This window comes from Morone saxatilis, unplaced genomic scaffold (assembly GCF_004916995.1).
Source record: "Morone saxatilis isolate NCDOM2014 unplaced genomic scaffold, NCSU_SB_2.0 Contig15, whole genome shotgun sequence".
Classification (NCBI taxonomy): domain Eukaryota; kingdom Metazoa; phylum Chordata; class Actinopteri; family Moronidae; genus Morone; species Morone saxatilis.
Genome location: NW_023339707.1, coordinates 12,028,267 through 12,045,173, shown reverse-complemented (window position 1 = coordinate 12,045,173; position 16,907 = coordinate 12,028,267). Strand labels below are relative to the sequence as shown.

Here is a 16,907-nt window from a genome sequence, read left to right as displayed (position 1 = left end):
TTTTTTTTTAGACTTTTCTTAAACATAACCGCAAAAAAGTTAATCATGCTTTAGTTGTTTAGAGTTGATATTCTAAACAAAGGAAACTTGTTACTGACAAAGAATGTTTTGCAGATGTGTTCAGTATGAACAAATATGTTCCACATAATGTATTGATCAATAAACTCATAAACCCAGTGGAATTAAGTTGCCTTTAAAATGTGTAAGCAGTGCAGATTGGTCTTAACATTATCTACAAGTCTTGAAAAATAAAGTCTTGACCCCAAAATAAATGATTTATGAATCATTGGTAAATGTTGGTGTGTAAGTGCACCAAGTATTCATTATGTTGTGGAGCTCCTTGTGCTACGTGTACATTGCACACACACACACACACACACACAGACACACAATCATTCTCGTTTGTGTAAACAGAAATAACCTGCTACTCACGCGTGACTCAATAATTTACCTTAATCATTTCTGAATTTGTATGTGCTATGCACATGGGGACAAACGTAATGTTCTGGCATTCGCTTCCGGGCAAATAACAGGTCAGAAGAGACGTATCGCTTTTCCTGCATGCCTTTATTAAGACAGAATCATATGTCAGTGGAAGGAATGTGAGCTATGAAGCAGTGAACTGACACAGTGATACAAATGATTTTTTCTGTTTGTAATCTGGTTTTAATGAGAAGAATGTATCAAAGTTATTGGTAGCTGAGGAAATGCAAAGCTAATTGACTGATGCAGGTGAATGCCATCTTTTACTGAGAAACATGTTAGCTGTAATGTAGCACTCATGGCTATGATTATGTGTATTGCCTGTGGAAAGGAATCATAATATGGTTGTATAGGTAACATGATAATAGAGTTCATTATACAAATGGCTGTAACCTTTTCTGTTGCTATGTTAAATTATACCACACACTAGAGCATATGAATGCAGCACAACATTAGCATGTTAAACCCATTAGCCTACTGTGACTGTGCCCTCCTGCTGTATGCTTGAAGCAGGAAATGAGCCATAAGCAAAACTACAGTGGCTGTTGTGGGAGTGCTGGCTGTACACATGGGAGTCCAGGGAGGGAAGGGATTTGTATAAATATAAAATGTTGTCTATAACAAAACATGCATGATGAATTGAATAAATTGAGAGCTGCAGCTCACATCAAAGGCAAATCTAAACTCTATCGCACCTGTTGTAAGCTAAGCATCATCAAAAGGAATAATCTTCTCTTTCAGTTGTTTCAACACTCCATATAGGTGGTAACTGAGTACAGAGGTACTTTAGATACCAGAATGGGGCAAAACATTAGGTAAATGTTAACACAAATGCATGGTACATAGGGATGTAACAATATACGATTTTCTTTAAACCAAAACTTAGACAAGAAGTTGAAGACAAATTACGACAAAAGCAACTTCATGTGTCACTTTTATGCTGACATAAGACGTCAGCTACTGTCTCTAGTTGCAGTTATGAGGAAAGGTATAGGTCTGATACAGTAAGTCTTAACACTATTATATACGTATATATTTTAAAGTAAATGTCATACTCTGCTAGAATACGCTGGAAGTTTAATGTAATATTGATTTTATGCCAGTTATCAGTGGGACAGCATACGTTACTGTATTTTCTTTTAGTCTTTGCCATAAACTTTTGAGATGTGTCTGTGCACCGCAGTGGTATTTTGAATGTAAAACTTCAAAGTCAGATGCCAAGCAGAAATTAGATTTAAGTGAGCCCAAGGGTGGAACTCAAATATTAAACAATAAAAACAGAAGATGAAAGTGTAGTTAAACTGATAAATGTTCCCTTGAACTTTAACTTGTTTTGATGAAGACACGATTTGATTAAAACATGGCAGATTTGATTAAAGCAGCAGAGTCAATATTTGATCAAAATCACAAGAAGTTTGATTTGATAAAAAAAAATTTTAAACACAGATTTGCTGTTAGTCATTTGTTTTCTCTAGTTTCTATAATATGTGCAGTGACCAATGTGTCATGGACCACATTAAGGTTCAGCCTGCTTTCTGAAGATAATAATTACATCTGTTTTAAATAGTCGCTATGAGGAAGTTGCCAACATCAACAAAGCAGCAGAAAGCCTTGAGAGAAAACTAAACAAAAAGTGTATGTGATTCTGTTGGTGCAGACCAGAGCTCCAAATAGCTGCAAACTGGGTCTGTCACATTCATCTGTGATGGGGCCTCAGGGAACAGGAAGTCAGAACAATCAACACTGACTCTTCAAGATTAAACTTTGATTGGCACATTGGCCGGTGCACATGTTTAAATGATAACTGCTCACTTTAGAGTGGCTGTTGAATGATAAACAGTGAACAGAATGATGAATGATAATGATGTTGTTAAAATGAAGCTCGGCTCCTCTTCCATCAAATCAACCACGTTTTAATTGACTCGCTACCAAAACAAGTCAAAATTTATGATATCTGAAAAATAGATTGTATCAAATTAAATCTATTTAGTATAGACATGAATTATTTATAATACTCCCTCAAGCTCTTGTCCACTGAGGACATTTCAACATCATATCTGTGCTCAAGAATCCTTTCTGCTCCCTATAGCTGAGTTTTAGACTAAGTATTAAATATAGAAGCACCAGTATGATGTGATGCAACACAACAGCACTGTAATAAATACTATATCTACGAAACCTATAATGTTTGATATTTGTTGAGACTGAGTCAGAGGTGTTGATTTAACTTCACGGTTATCCTTTGAACAGCAGTTTCTGGTATTTTATTAGATTACATTTTAGAAATTTAGATTGCACTTGCATTATATTACATGCAGTAGTAAGCTGTACTGTGCTGCTCTCACCCACTACCAACCCGTAATGTAGTTGTCTCTGTGTTTCTGCTGCTCACAGTCCATCAGTAGATAAAATAAATAATATTTTTTTACTGTAAGACAACAATAAGAAACAGCAATGATTAGTAGTTTGTAAGTGACCCTTTGCTTAACCTCACCTTAGTTACTCTTAACAGTGACAATTATGGTGATTCACCATTGAAATTCATTGTTATTTTTAAACAATGGTGCTTGATTTTACACAGTTTCCTGTTGTTCCAGCTTATAAAACTACAACTGATGCTCTCTAATTTGATGAGCTGCAGCTAGCGGTTTAATTAATCAAATGTTAGCTGAGTTAGCTGGCAGCTTACATGTTTTAAAATGAGAATCCTGGAAAAGGGGTCTTGAATATAAATGTGATGGCTGCATAACTTAACTCTTTGTCCATTCCTGACACTGTTGCTCTCATGTTTTTGATCTAAACTCTCTTGACTCACCATCAAAATGTATATAAAAAGGTCAGGTACATCTTTAAAATGTCTGAGCTGCATGACTCACCAGAAGTTTACTCAGAGAAAACTGAAGTAGTGGGCATCAGTCGTCTCATCTTTACTTCAGAGACCGTTCTTTGAAAGTTGTTGGTTAATGTAGTTGGCTGACTGACTCCGGGCTACACAGCCGCAGTTCCTCCGTGATGAAACTCGCCAAACTTATGCTGTAGATTTAAATAATGAGCAAGAAGGGGGAGATGTTCTTTTTGGGGGTAAAAATGAAAATCCTTAATCTGAGTTCTCCTGTTACTGTAAATGAAGAGAGGGAGGCAGGTACTATGTTTTTTTGCCTGTATTACTTAACTGGGAGGTGAAGTGTTTTAGACGGCTTACAGTAATCAGCATCCTCTGCCTCGGGACATCACACACAATTAGAGCATTCTGCTGGCTCGCTAAATGCCAATTTGGGCTCCAAGGCTGAGTACTAACAAGAGGTCCCTCTCTAATAATGTGTATTCCTGCTTAGGTGTGGAAAACACCAACTGTGCTGATTGTACAAGAACCCTGTTTGTCCGATGAAACAGGCATTTATTGGGTACCATTTTGGTTTCATAAGCCTCCCTCCTCAGCAGCACGGCTCTGTTTTTCAAATGGCCTTCCCACGTTCAGTTGAATTGCTCTGCTTATGACTCTTCAAGGACTTTGCCGTCACACAAGCTTTAAAAGTATCCCCCTTTTTTTGCCATAAAAAGAAACAGTTCATTTATTATATACTGTGGTGGTTAAAGGTCTTTTAAAGCTCTGTTGATAATAAGGTGATAGATTTTTATCTTCACACTAATAATGGAGGCCTCAGGTGCAAGAGCAGGCAAGGGCAACGGAGGTTTTTACTGTGCGGATAAGCTTAGCTGATTTGTTTTGCACTCAGAGCAGACAGTGTTAATTTCTGTCACGGCCATGCGCTGTCATCTGCTGGGAAGGTGAGAAAGCACCCCGAAAGCCTCTGAACGAGTGCTCTGCTGCCCCAGTTTAACACTTCCATGTTGTTAATCTATTCAGCAGACGAAAACAATCTGTCGCCACACAGATTGCAATCTATAGTCAGCAGTAACCACCACAGAGGAGGTCAGGGCAACCCAGCATAACATGATATGAATTCCATTACTCGCTGCCCGGCCCCAGGTGAAGGGGCTAAAGGTGCTGCGGCCTCGTGAAACAGCGAGGATGAGGGAGAGGCGGATCAGGTGTGGTTTGATGTCGGTGTCGAGTGGGAAAAGTGGGATAAAATGCGACGTAACATCATACGTTGAATAACAAAGAGAACTGGGCATCTCTTTTGGCCTCTGATAGAGAGGGATGTTCTGTTCTTGCCGGGGGGAATTGAAATGGGCTTGTTATGTCCTCTAGAGAAGGGTTTTTCTTGTTGGCAGGAGAGAACACAGGGAAGGAAGAGAACGCTGTCATGACTTTGAGTAGTTTTTGCCTATAGACTGAGAGGGAAAGTTTCTTTCTGATTGACAGCTTTTCCTAATCCCCTCTTTCTCTGTCAAAACAAGCAGTTTTTAGCTTGCAGGTGGTTGATGAATGCCTCATTCACTTAGAAACACAGTAAGTCAAACACTGTTATAGTTATTAAAGCGTGTGCCATAATTTATGTAATCAAAACCTCAACAATGGTCTCATTACATCAATGGTATTTCATATACTTAGTGTTCATAACTACGGGAATATATGACAGTGAACAGAATTCCTATAAATCCTCTCTCGGCTTTGTCACAGTGACCATTGGTAACTGTTCGCGTAGGCTTTTTACGCCGGATACCCTTCTTAATGCGACCCTCCCTAATTAACCGGGTTTGGCACCGGCAATTAGGAATGAACTGGCTTGTGCATCCCAAGTGCTGGGGAGCACCCTGGGGTTCAAGGAGAAGTTCGACATTTGAACAGTAGGAGGTGGGTATCAAACTGCCAACCTTTTATTCAGTAAACAACCCGCTCCACCACCTGAGCCCTGACAGAATTCCCATAAGTAACAGGATTATTTTCATTCATTAAGATTGTGCATGCCGAAAAAATGACAGAGGGATGACATGTTGGTGACAATGTGGTTTCACACGCCTTTGCACTTAGTTTCCACTTGTAAACACATTCTTTACTCCTGGTTGTTTTGTGTATCCATCTGACATTTTCTGCACCCCATTTTTGCCCTATTTACTTGCTTTGTGCTCATTCTAACAAAGCTTCAAAGAGCTTAGCAAAGGTTGCCTGTAGCTACCTGCTTTACAAACAAACACTCGGAGCTCTCTTTTTCCTCTCTGAGAACTAAACTCAGGTATTCTGGTGTCCTTTTGAATTAGCCAGTGCACTTTTCATCCTTTATTTTAATCCAAGTGAGGTGAGGGATTAGGGATGCTTATCGGTGTATGAAGATCAAGGGGATTAGGGCTATAATCCCATTTGAACCCACATACAGTTTTGTCAACCTTGTCTAATTCTGTTCAACTATGATCTGCCCACTGCCCCAAACGTTTACAGTGGCACAAAGCCAGATTCTGTCTGTCCTCCATCTCTGTTGGTCTTTGACTCAACTAAAACCAGTTAGATTCATTTACCCATATCCCCTCGTCAACCAGAGAGATTCGTTGGATTCACCAACCTGGGCAAGCTCACTGTGCCGTGAAAACGATCCTATTTCTTGTCTTATTGCACTCCACCTTCCCAGATAATATTTTTTAATTTGCTTATCCCTAGGTGTGAAATTGCAAAGTAAAAATCTTCTTAGCATGAACACACTGCAGTCATTTTGTCTTGTCTAGGAATATGTGGACCCACCCTGCAACAGCTGCAGTGTGAAAAAAAGATTTTCCTCTTTCTTTGGCTCTCACTCATATCGTTGAGCAGATAACCCTCCCCCACTCTCATATGCGTGACGCGTTGCAGCGTTGTTAAATATCAAGACCATTCCTCATCCTAATGACCTAATGTGAACGGCATCAACAATTGCTTCCTTCTCCGTCTTCGGACTTTAATCTCACCAACCACCATCCACCCCACCTCCGCACTGATAGGTAATGGAGAATACAGGCACTGTGAATCACCATTTCACGACAGCAACTGCCTCTAGATGGGAAATTATAGAGGCCATACATTGAGCCTGAATATCCATAATATAATATGTCATGCACAATGATTTTAGATGCTTGTTTTTGAGGAATAAATGGCGTGACTGTGTTCTCTCTCGGAAAAGAGATAGACCCAGTATTCTCATCGGTATTCAGCAGAACCGCAGTATCACAAACTTTGGCCAAATAATAGTAGTGATGTTGAAATATGCTGCTTGATCTCTTTCTATTCAGCTGATCAAACAGGGGATCTGTCAGGACAGCTGTGGCTAACTCTTTGTTTCAGTGTGAGCTAAAAGCATGACTGCACCTCTTCCTTCCATTTCCTTCTGAGATTAGTAAGCCACTCGGCTACAAGCCCCTCTTTCATTTCTGTCTCTATTTGTTTGTTTCCTTTATGAAGTTCTGTTTGATCCTGGGTTTCTGTTGAAGTGGAGGAACAGCAGAGGAGGTAGCCTCACTGACATGATGCTAATATGACTGTAAATATGAAGCGCTGTGAGGATTTCCGACAACACCAATACACATCATGGACAGGCAGTGGGTTGGTCAGGACCATATGGCGCAGTGTCTGTTGAGTGCTAAGGGAAGCCTGTAAGTGACTGTATGAATTAAAGAGAATTGTGAATGGTGTTAAGTATCATAGCTGCTCAGCATGTGGTTAGTGCAGTCACTACTCACCTGCATTGCTGAAATGCTGGAAGGCTTAATTCTTTTATTATGTCATATTAATCACTTTCTTGAAGTGTGGACGCCGTGGATGATTACAGGCTGTCATCAGTCTTCTCTGAACAAGACCACCTCATCAAATCTCTATACAAATGTCTGCACTTCACTTACTAAATTTAGATGTCATTTTTGCTTCTACAAAATAATCCATTCTTTGCTATTGTTCCTTTTAATTGTGAGTTTCATTAAATACTAAAGAAATTCAGTAATAGAATGGCCTTAGTGCTTTAATTTCTATTCTTTAAATAAACTTTATTTGTTACGGCTGTCATTCAGCATGAACAACCGCCCTCAGGCCTGAGTGGAGAAGGGAGGGGGCTGCATCCTTAAACTAAACTTTTTAATTGGGACCTTTCTAATGAATCACATACAATTTAAATGTTCTTATATTTTACTTTGGCACTGAAAGTTGTTAGACAGTTGTTACACTTATGATTGGCATCATGCAAAGAAAGTTTATCTACTGGTAGGTTAAGTCCTTTGTTGTTAATAATTGAATAGAGACCTTGTATCCCTGGTACAGTATGAAATGTACAGTATACCAAGGCTTTTGATATTGCAGCCTTCCTGGTAGTGTGGCTAAAAATCTGCCATTGTTAATCTTATTGACTAAAGGTGACAACTGAAGAAAGTACAAGGTAATCCTAAATGGAAAGGGATCCTCCTCTGGGAATTTGTTTGGTAAATATCATGCAATATGTCTGTTTGACTTTAAAATTTTTGTGTATAAGTCAAACTTCTTGCTTTTAGTGGGAACAGAGGAAAGGTCAGGGAGTTACGAAAAACATAAGCAATGCATTTAAATAGTTTAATAGGTTTAACAAGCCTTCATATATACTCTGAAGGGGACTTGAAATATTAATAATTATAATATGAAATATTGATATTGTGTTAATAGTACACATATTGTATAAATAGTTCAGCGCCTTTTAAATAATTTCCTTTTTTTTTCCGTTTCAGCTTTGTGGTTCAAAATCCAACATAGTGGGTGGCGCCTATGTTAATGCACTTGTATGTTGGTTGCTAGCGCTACAACTGAGTGTAACTCATTTTCCAAATTGAAACAAAAACACACTCAAAGTTGAAGATGATTTGACTGTTATATATATTGTTATATATATTCTATAGCTATTGAGATCATTTGTTATCATGAAAATCTGATATTGTGACAGCCCGATATTTACATTCTATCTTTGTTTCTGATTTAACACAACTTGGTTCAGAAAAGTATGACTGTAATACACTTTTTAGCATTACTCAGTTTATCTTATCACGCTGAGTTGATCACATATTGCAATAATTTTCTGAAAATATCTCCTCATTGACATTGAATTGGTACGTGAGACGCATTAACTGCAATGCACAGACCGCCAAGCGAACGGCTCTTTCCTGTTTCATCGTTAGTATTTGAGGACTTTGTCTGCAGATGAGGGTCTGCTCTCCTCTGACCCTGCTACCTCGCTCATTAAGTGATGCTACACAATATCAGGTGCAGAGGGGAAGTAAAGGAGAGTATGACAAACGATTATTGAAACACACCTTACGATTCATTATTGGAATATGAATAGCTATAGACTGTTAAACATCACAAAGTACCCTGATGGTGTTTGACTGTAGTAATTTGAATATTGAAATGTTTGCAGAATCAGTGGAGACAAATATGACACACATTTACATGTCCAGCTGATTAAAGCACGTCAGTCTCATAGCAGTCAGACTGTAGGCCTTGTTCATTGCAGATACTACAGCAAGGAGGACCACAGCAGCGCATTTCACATAATTTCATCATCAAAGCGATTTCCCTCTGAGAAACCCTAAGTGAATGAGTCCTGAGCAAATGATGCCGGACACACTTCATATCACCAGCAGTCACATTTCAGTACAAAAACTGCCAGTCTGCGCAATAAAAATGATATTATGTACCACAGATAAATGACAGGAACTGTATTTATCAATTCAGTGCCTATTTGCTCATCAAGTTAACTAGTCATTGTCAGAGAAAAGGCCACACTCAATAATGCATGCCTCATTTAAAAGACCATTGCCCTTTTGGTACCTGCTCTCGTCTCAGTAGCACAGATTAGAGCAGTGTGGTGCATCTTAACGTGTCTGGAGCTGATATTTTACCAATAGTCAGTTCCCATTTCCCAGTTTGAAAGGAGTGTTGGTCATTATCATGACCTGAGGGAGATAACTTGACCTGTGGAGTTTGCAGGGTTTACTGGGTTCATTGGTAAGGGGTTTACTGTCACTTTGAGGAGTCATCAAACTGCATGGTGGTGACTTGACGTGAAACATAAATTATTCAAGGACAGTTAATTCACCTTGAGATTGGTCTCCATGGAGCTTGAAGATAGAGCCAGAGAATGAAGTGTGCCTGCCCTCTCAGAGTGTGATGTCTTCATTTTACATTTTGCCTCATTAAATGTTGGGACTGTGACAGTTCTCTTGCACACAGTGGTGGATATGCAGCATTTACAGTCGGATGCTTTTGGTCAGTAGATTATATTGAGCTATTGATCAAAGTTCAGACACATCAGGGGCTACAGTTGCTTTTGTAGAGCATTACTGCGTGCATTGTGGGTCTTGGAAATCTGATAGAGGCCAGTAGAGGTTAATGGAAGCACCCTGTACCATATCTCTTTAAATCACTACAAATAATTCCTGCACATGCAGATAAGAAAGAGGAAACCACACTTGATCTCTTAATAGGTCCCCTGACATCCCCCAGTACCATCGCAGGTTTATGCTTTAGATCATCTTTGTAAATAATGCAAACTTCTGTTGCTGTAGTCAACTGACTCCCATTTAGCAGTATGGAGTCCAGTATTACTGCCAGTCAGATCAACTGTCACAGCTTGATGAGGATCTGCAGCAAGTCTGACCTTCTAATGATTGTCCTCCAGCTAAGGCCCCAGCAGGGCTCTCGTGTAATTTCCTCCTTTATCCGGAAAGATGACAGGAGTGTCCGCAGCTGGAGTGCTACTGTTTGATTGGAAAGTAGATATGCTCTCTTGCTCTGAGTTGGGTGGAATGGGCTGTGACTTTTTCTCACAGCTTCATTGGATGCTGAGAGTTGGTGAGATTCGATATAAAAAAAGCTCATTTTGTACTGCTTCAAAACATACTGCCAAATAACGTTTAGGACAAATTCTGGAGCAATGTCTCTATTTTTGTTTGTGCCATTGGATTGGCAAGCTACTGAAGGGGTGATGTATAGAAACACAGACACGGAGGGAACCTCTTGTGTCCTAGGATATGTCTTGATCATCTGCTGGAGCGGGAATCAGCGGTAAACAACTGCAGACCTGCAGAGCTTTAAAGTCTCAGTGCGGTGCTGGCAAAAAGAGATCAGAGGAGTTTTGTGTCTCAGCAGTTTTATTCCACATTGTACTAAAAACCTCAAGAGTCAGTATTTATAACTTGCTTTGGATTCAGTTACAATGGTGAAGCAAAATAATGTGCTCATTAGAGCTGTCAAACTGTCAGTCTAATGTCACTTTGCCATTCTGTAATTTATTATTGGATTAAAGCTGTAATTTTATGTAAAAATACGGCTGTATTATACAGCCGGAAATGAAAAATGTGACTGCAGAAAAGCCTTATGAATCTTTCTAGTTATTATTATTTAAGTTTCTGTGTGTGCTTTCTGGTGGGAATAGCATACAGGAGAGGAGGTGTACCTCCTTCAAAAGATAACTTGACTCATCAATATTGTTTAAAGCTACTGCTAAAATAACTAGATAACAATTTTCTATCTCCAGTGTGTGGAGCTTGACTCCATTTCAGTAAGAGTGACTCATATCTATTTGTTTTCACAGTGGCATACCTGGGAAGAAATGTGGAACCATTGTCTTGTCTGCTGAGGAGCTGGGAAACTGCAGAGTAAGTCTAAAAGGATTTAACCAGTATATCTTTTACTTTGTTTCATAATAAATGTTTTGCAATGTTCACTGATCTGATTTGAAAAGGGCTGTTTAACAACGGTACATTAGAGTTTAATTTTACATACTCAGTGTAGCTGATAGATTATGGCATGTCACTGTGAAATTGTATGTGACAGTGTGGGGAAATGGTGCATGTTGTTTAAGTCACATAATGCACGTTTAGCAATGTTCACAAGCCTGCTAAAGTGAAGTGGGATGTTTAATAGCCTTCAGTAAGATATATTATGTCATTACTGTCCCCTATTAAACAAGCAGGATAGCCATGTCACTATGAAACTGTTTGTCATTTGGAAATTGTGTACATAGTGAATATACTATGAGTTTGAATGGATATTTAATGAGCCCGCCTTCAGTCCAATCACTGAAACAGGCGTTTCTATCGATGTGTGGTGTGTTAATCCATGAGTTTGTCCACTAATGCCCATTGGCTTTCCCTCTGCACTGCTAAATGAAGATAGTAAATAATCACATTATATCGCTGCCAGTGGAGCAGAAGAAAGTAAAGACTTATTGGCCAGAACAACTGGCCTCCCTCGGAGGCTATAAAGCAAGCCATTGAGCTGCAACTGTAATGTAAATGTTTTATGATGTCTCAATGCATGTAAGCATCTAATTATTCTAAACTTTTTAACTTCCAGTCATACATATTGAGTAAAAAACACCTGCTTTAACAGTAGTTGTACCTGACTTTGAGGTTGCTGGTTTACATTTTACTAATAGCGTAATTCATTTCCTGACAAATAAACAGTCTCTGGTGAGAGTGAGACAGATAAGCCATACTGATAATAAAACTGCCATGATAAGCATTACTGATTTGGTCCTTGCTGGATTGAGGTGTCAGTGCTCACAGTCATTGAAGGGCTGCTGTGAGTCATCAGGTACATTGGATCTGCAATGATAGGAGATAGCATAATCACTGCAAAGCACCACTTCAAGAAGCGATTTTGTAATATAAATGCAAATGATCATCCCTGGTACAAATGACCATTTCCTTTCTCCCAGACTTAATTAGATAGACACAGACTTGACATGTCACACCAGACCTGCCCTGTTTACACAGAGTGTGACCCAAGTTTGTGTAAAAAACAGGAAACAGAGAAAAGGCGCATTATAGTTGAATAGTCTGTAGATCCTGCTGTCTGTTCTGTCCCACACCTGTGAATTATAGCAGTTTGGAATTTCTACCATCCATCTGGATGGTGTTTATTCTATAATCCACCTGTGACCAATAAATGGAAGCAGCAGAGTTGCTGCTTCGCCTGAGGTAAACACTGCATCTCTTGTTTGGGGAAACTGAAACCAACAGAGTGGGAATTGACTGGGGAAGTTCTGCATGGACTGTTAACCAAGAGGCGGGTTGGCTCTCACCTTCGTGGAGGATTTGCCAGGTATCATTAAACAGAGCAACAGCCTCTGCATGGATCAAAGGCTTCCTCTTGGCTGTCATTATCTCTGGCACGTATGACATGCTGAGCAACGGCTCGCTCTCCCTTAGATCCTTCTCACAGTCCAGCCGCAGCTCTGGCTGATTTAAATTGAAGTAAACTTTACAAACACTTTACATGTGACAGCAGTAAACGACAGAGAGGTTTTTTATTTGCTCAGATCATAGCCCCCCATTCCTATACTGACCAATAAGCCCAATTACCATTGACTTTTAGGACTGTATGACGGATTTCCCTCAAGAAAGTATTCTTCAGTTCATCACTGTAGTCATAATGGAATTGAGCTTTGTTACTATCTTTTTTATTTTCTTTATAAAACTGTTCTTCACGTTGACAAAAATCCTTCACCTGAGGCTTATAGTCATAATAAACAAACACTTGAATCTAGTGATGCATGAAGCATACAAAGGAACTAAGTAAATTTCTGATTCATACCATCCTCTGGCTCATGATTCATTTGGTGATTCACTACAGTGTGCAATCCTCAGGACGTCATAAGCTGGTGTAACATGAATTCAGGTATTGTCTACACTGCTTTGTATTCCTTTGAAAGACCAGTCCCACTTTCCAAAAGTGACAGTGTGCATTGCTCCGCCACTTACCCCATGCAGCGATATCTTGGTAGTGCAGAGAAATGGGAAGAAGGATGCAGACTGCACTCAGTATTCCCCTGCTGCTCTTAAAGCTCAGCGGCTGAAATGAATGTTCTGCCTTTTTTCCCCATGTAATGAGAGAACACTGCGAGGCACCAAAGTGGGTATGTGTTATCTGTGCTTAATGAAAGCTTAAGTCACTGTGTTGCCATGATAGTGTAATTGTAGAGGCCATGTCAGGGCGAAGCAGGACAGTTACGAGATGCCTCTATTTTTAAGGGCTTGGATAAACTGACCTAAGCAAACTCCTCTAAGATAATGTGTTTAGTTTTTTTTTTTAAATCCACAAAACGAGCCACAATGGGAACTTGGAAAATTAGATGGTCTTGTTAAAAGCCATCAAGGGAGAGCTTGACACACTTCAGGTACAAACTGCACAGAGGATGGCTCTATAACTTGGCTGTTCCGCATCCAACTACACAAATTGGAAAAAGGCAATCTTCCACTAACGTGCTCTCTATCTGTATTGTAGAAGTGGTAGAAACACAGATAATAACTGAAAATGACAGTAGGGAATGAAAATTGAGTAGATATACAACACCCCTGCTTCATTTAGCCAGCACTGACTGTTTTAATCAGCTCTGTCTTTGATAGGAAACAACAACGATAATCAAATTAGCTCAATGTTTAGGAGAATACTCCTATATAGTTTTTTTACTATATATTTATTTAGCGGCATTCATCTTTCTCTCAGTGGTTGCCTCAGAGACAGCGACTGCTCTGTATCTTGGATGTGTCCGAGGGATAAAGTGATGTGATGGGGGTTAGTGAGAGATTGGTCAGAGGCAGGGGGCACCACACTGATGTGGGTCAAAGCAGTCGATGGAGGGCCTGCCCAGCACCATGCTGATTCAGATCTAATAGCTACACTTCAAAACCTAAAAGCCCGGGAGAGCAGCAGGGTGAAAACAGTGCTTCTTTTTGCTAGTTGAAGGCACTGAATGTCTTCTGGTATCAGATCTCATCTCACTCTTCAAGATATGATGATTAGACACTTACGTATGCAGTATGTTGCAAGACTCAAGGATTTGAAGAAAGAGCACAGAGATTAAGGCCGTCAGCTAACACTTTGCAAAGTTTCTTCTGATGTGGACATTTACCTGTCCAGTCTGTGCCCAATGTGCAGCCTCATTATCATTATACAATGCAGACTAATACCTTGACCACAGGGAGAATATCTGGAACCAAGAGCATTATGGGGCATTTCATTGTCCTTGTAATGGCAGCGCACATTGAAATGCTGCCTAAATGAGTATAATTATGGTAATACCAGCCTTTCTAATGTATCATTAGCTGCACTCACACCCTCCACATCCTTTTTGTACACAGCCCTCCCTCCTCCATGTGCAGGGTTTTAGAATCCATTTCTGTGCCTCTGCATGGTCTCTCATACTGTTACTATGATTACATTCAGCACAACAAGGTATTTTCAATTTGATATCCCTTATCCCATCCACTGTTGTCATGCAGGAGTTGCATAATAAAGAAATGGTAATGAATGCATTTGCAGGTTTTGAAAACTAGAGCCCACTGGCTGCTTTCGCTCTGCTCTTATTAGGATTCAGTCAGCACTTTGCTTTTATTTGGTGCTTCAGTGCTTTTATATCTTGGCACACAACATGTATAAACAAATAAGAGACAAAAAGGGGCAGGTGCATGGATTTACAATGTCCTTTACTTTTTTGTCTTTTCACTTATTTGACTCTGTGTTTTCCTCTGTCTTTAGGATTACGCCACCATGCAATTCTGTGCCAACAAACTGGATAAAAAGGACTTCTTTGGAAAGTCTGACCCCTTCATGGTCTTCTACAGAAGCAATGAGGATGGCACGTGAGTCTTGCTTCTGCTTCTCGGTGGGTTTTTCATTTCAGCTTATCAAAGACAGGTAGGAGGGCGGGGACATCAAAGAGGAAGGGAACCAAGGTCGAGAGAATTAGATCGAGATCTCTTGAACTCAGCGGTATAAAGATAAATTCATGCAGACATGCTCTCGAAGCAAAGTGTAGTAGGAAGATTTTATCATTTTTTCCTTAGAGATGTGTCTTTTAGGATTTTAAACCCCTGTCGACCTGCATGTACAGGTTCACCATCTGCCACAAGACTGAGGTGGTGAAGAACACACTGAACCCTGTGTGGCAGCCCTTCTCCATCCCTGTCAGAGCGCTCTGCAATGGAGACTATGACAGGTAGGATGAATGATGATGTACAATAAAGTATTCTGCACACACACACACACACACACACACTCAGATGGAGCGTGATTTTCCAGTGGAAATGAAAGCCGCGCAGAGTTTCAATATGCTGTGTACTTATTTCGAAATGGGTCCGTCAAATTTAGACACCATTGATTTCCTACCGTTATTTTATCTGCTGCTGAAATAGAGAATTATTACTGGCTCTGACTACACGCTACCATGCCTGGCTGTTCATTGATTGCATTTCAGAACACTTTAAGTTTCTGATTGGCTGCTCCAGTGGCATCTCCCATCTTACCTGAATATATTCAGTGCAAAGGGGGACTCATGAACACCTGAAGAGCAGGAAGAGTTTTGGCAGAAGAATAAAAAAATAAGAGCAGACAGAAAGAAAGAGGAGGTGAGACAATGGCTGTACTCATTCTATAGATGTTGACAGGTGGCTGAAACAACAGAGGAGCCCTGCTTTGTGTGTGTGTGTGTGTGTGTGTGTGTGCGCATAAGCATGAAAGTGTGTAGATCCAGACAGCCCTGAGAGTGTGTAGAAGTCGTCAAAGAACATGTCAAACTTCGCCCTCTCCACCATGCTGGGTGTCAACGGAGGTTCTTCACTTCGATCCCGCCTCTGCTCACCTGCCTAAAAAAGCTAATTGGGTCAGACAGATGGAGTGGAAGCATGAAAGACGCCTGATTCCCTTTGAGGATTTTGATGGCAAGAGAAATCTGCTTCAATTTAGGGTCTCCCCAACGTTTTGTGTGAAGTAGCTACAGTTTGCTGTGCTGTGTAGATCTACACAGCAGTGTACTATAGCGTACTGTACTATTCATCACTTCTCAGCAGACTCAATTTTAAATTATGTTTACAATATAATGGCTTCGCGATAATTGCAGTAGTTGGCCTGGTTTTGACCCACAGTGCGTGCAGGCTTTGTATTTCTTTGACTCAGACGTTTATCTAATGCGCAGGCTTTTCTACTCTATAGATAATGCTGCTTTCACAGACTGAGCAACTGTGCTTTTCCTTGTGTGCTTTTAAATGTTTCAAGTCAATTTAATTTATATAGACCACAGATTTGCCTCAAAGGGCTTCACAATCTGTACAGCATCCAACACCCTCTGTCCTATAGACCCTGGTTTTGGATAAAGGAAAGCTCAGGAAGAGCAGCAGAGGAGGCATCCCTCTTCCAGGTTGGAACTGACATGCAGTAGATTTTATGTGCACAGAGTAGACAGAAGTAAATATATTTGCTAGATAGATTGTAAACATCTATAAAAAGGACAGATTACACATACACCCCAGAGGTAAAACCCAGGGATACCATTCACACAGAGACTTGAATCGTGTTTACTTTCTCTCCTCAGTCACATCTTTCAGCCTCATGTGAATCTGTCAAATCTCGTAATCATCTGGCTTCAATAGTAGTGATGGGTCGGTCGCGAACGATCCGGCTCTAAGAGCCGGCTCTTTGAAGTGAACGACGGGAGCCGGCTCCTGATTGGGAGCCAGAGATTTTTTTCCCGTTT

General features: G+C 40.2%; 1 protein-coding gene across 3 annotated transcripts in view; it reads left to right on the top strand.

The window, feature by feature from the left end:
• The window catches only part of cpne5a (copine Va), a 67,728-nt gene that overhangs the window by 21,624 nt on the left and 29,197 nt on the right, over window positions 1–16,907 (top strand). For 2 of the 3 annotated variants that reach the window (XM_035655923.1, XM_035655924.1), the window contains 3 exons: window positions 10,965–11,028; window positions 14,915–15,018; window positions 15,270–15,374. In XM_035655923.1, the coding sequence (XP_035511816.1) occupies window positions 10,965–11,028; window positions 14,915–15,018; window positions 15,270–15,374 (273 nt within the window). Of the gene's footprint in view, window positions 1–6,851; window positions 6,869–6,967; window positions 6,993–10,964; window positions 11,029–14,914; window positions 15,019–15,269; window positions 15,375–16,907 lie in introns of all 3 variants that reach the window. The other variant, XM_035655925.1, reaches the window with a different exon arrangement.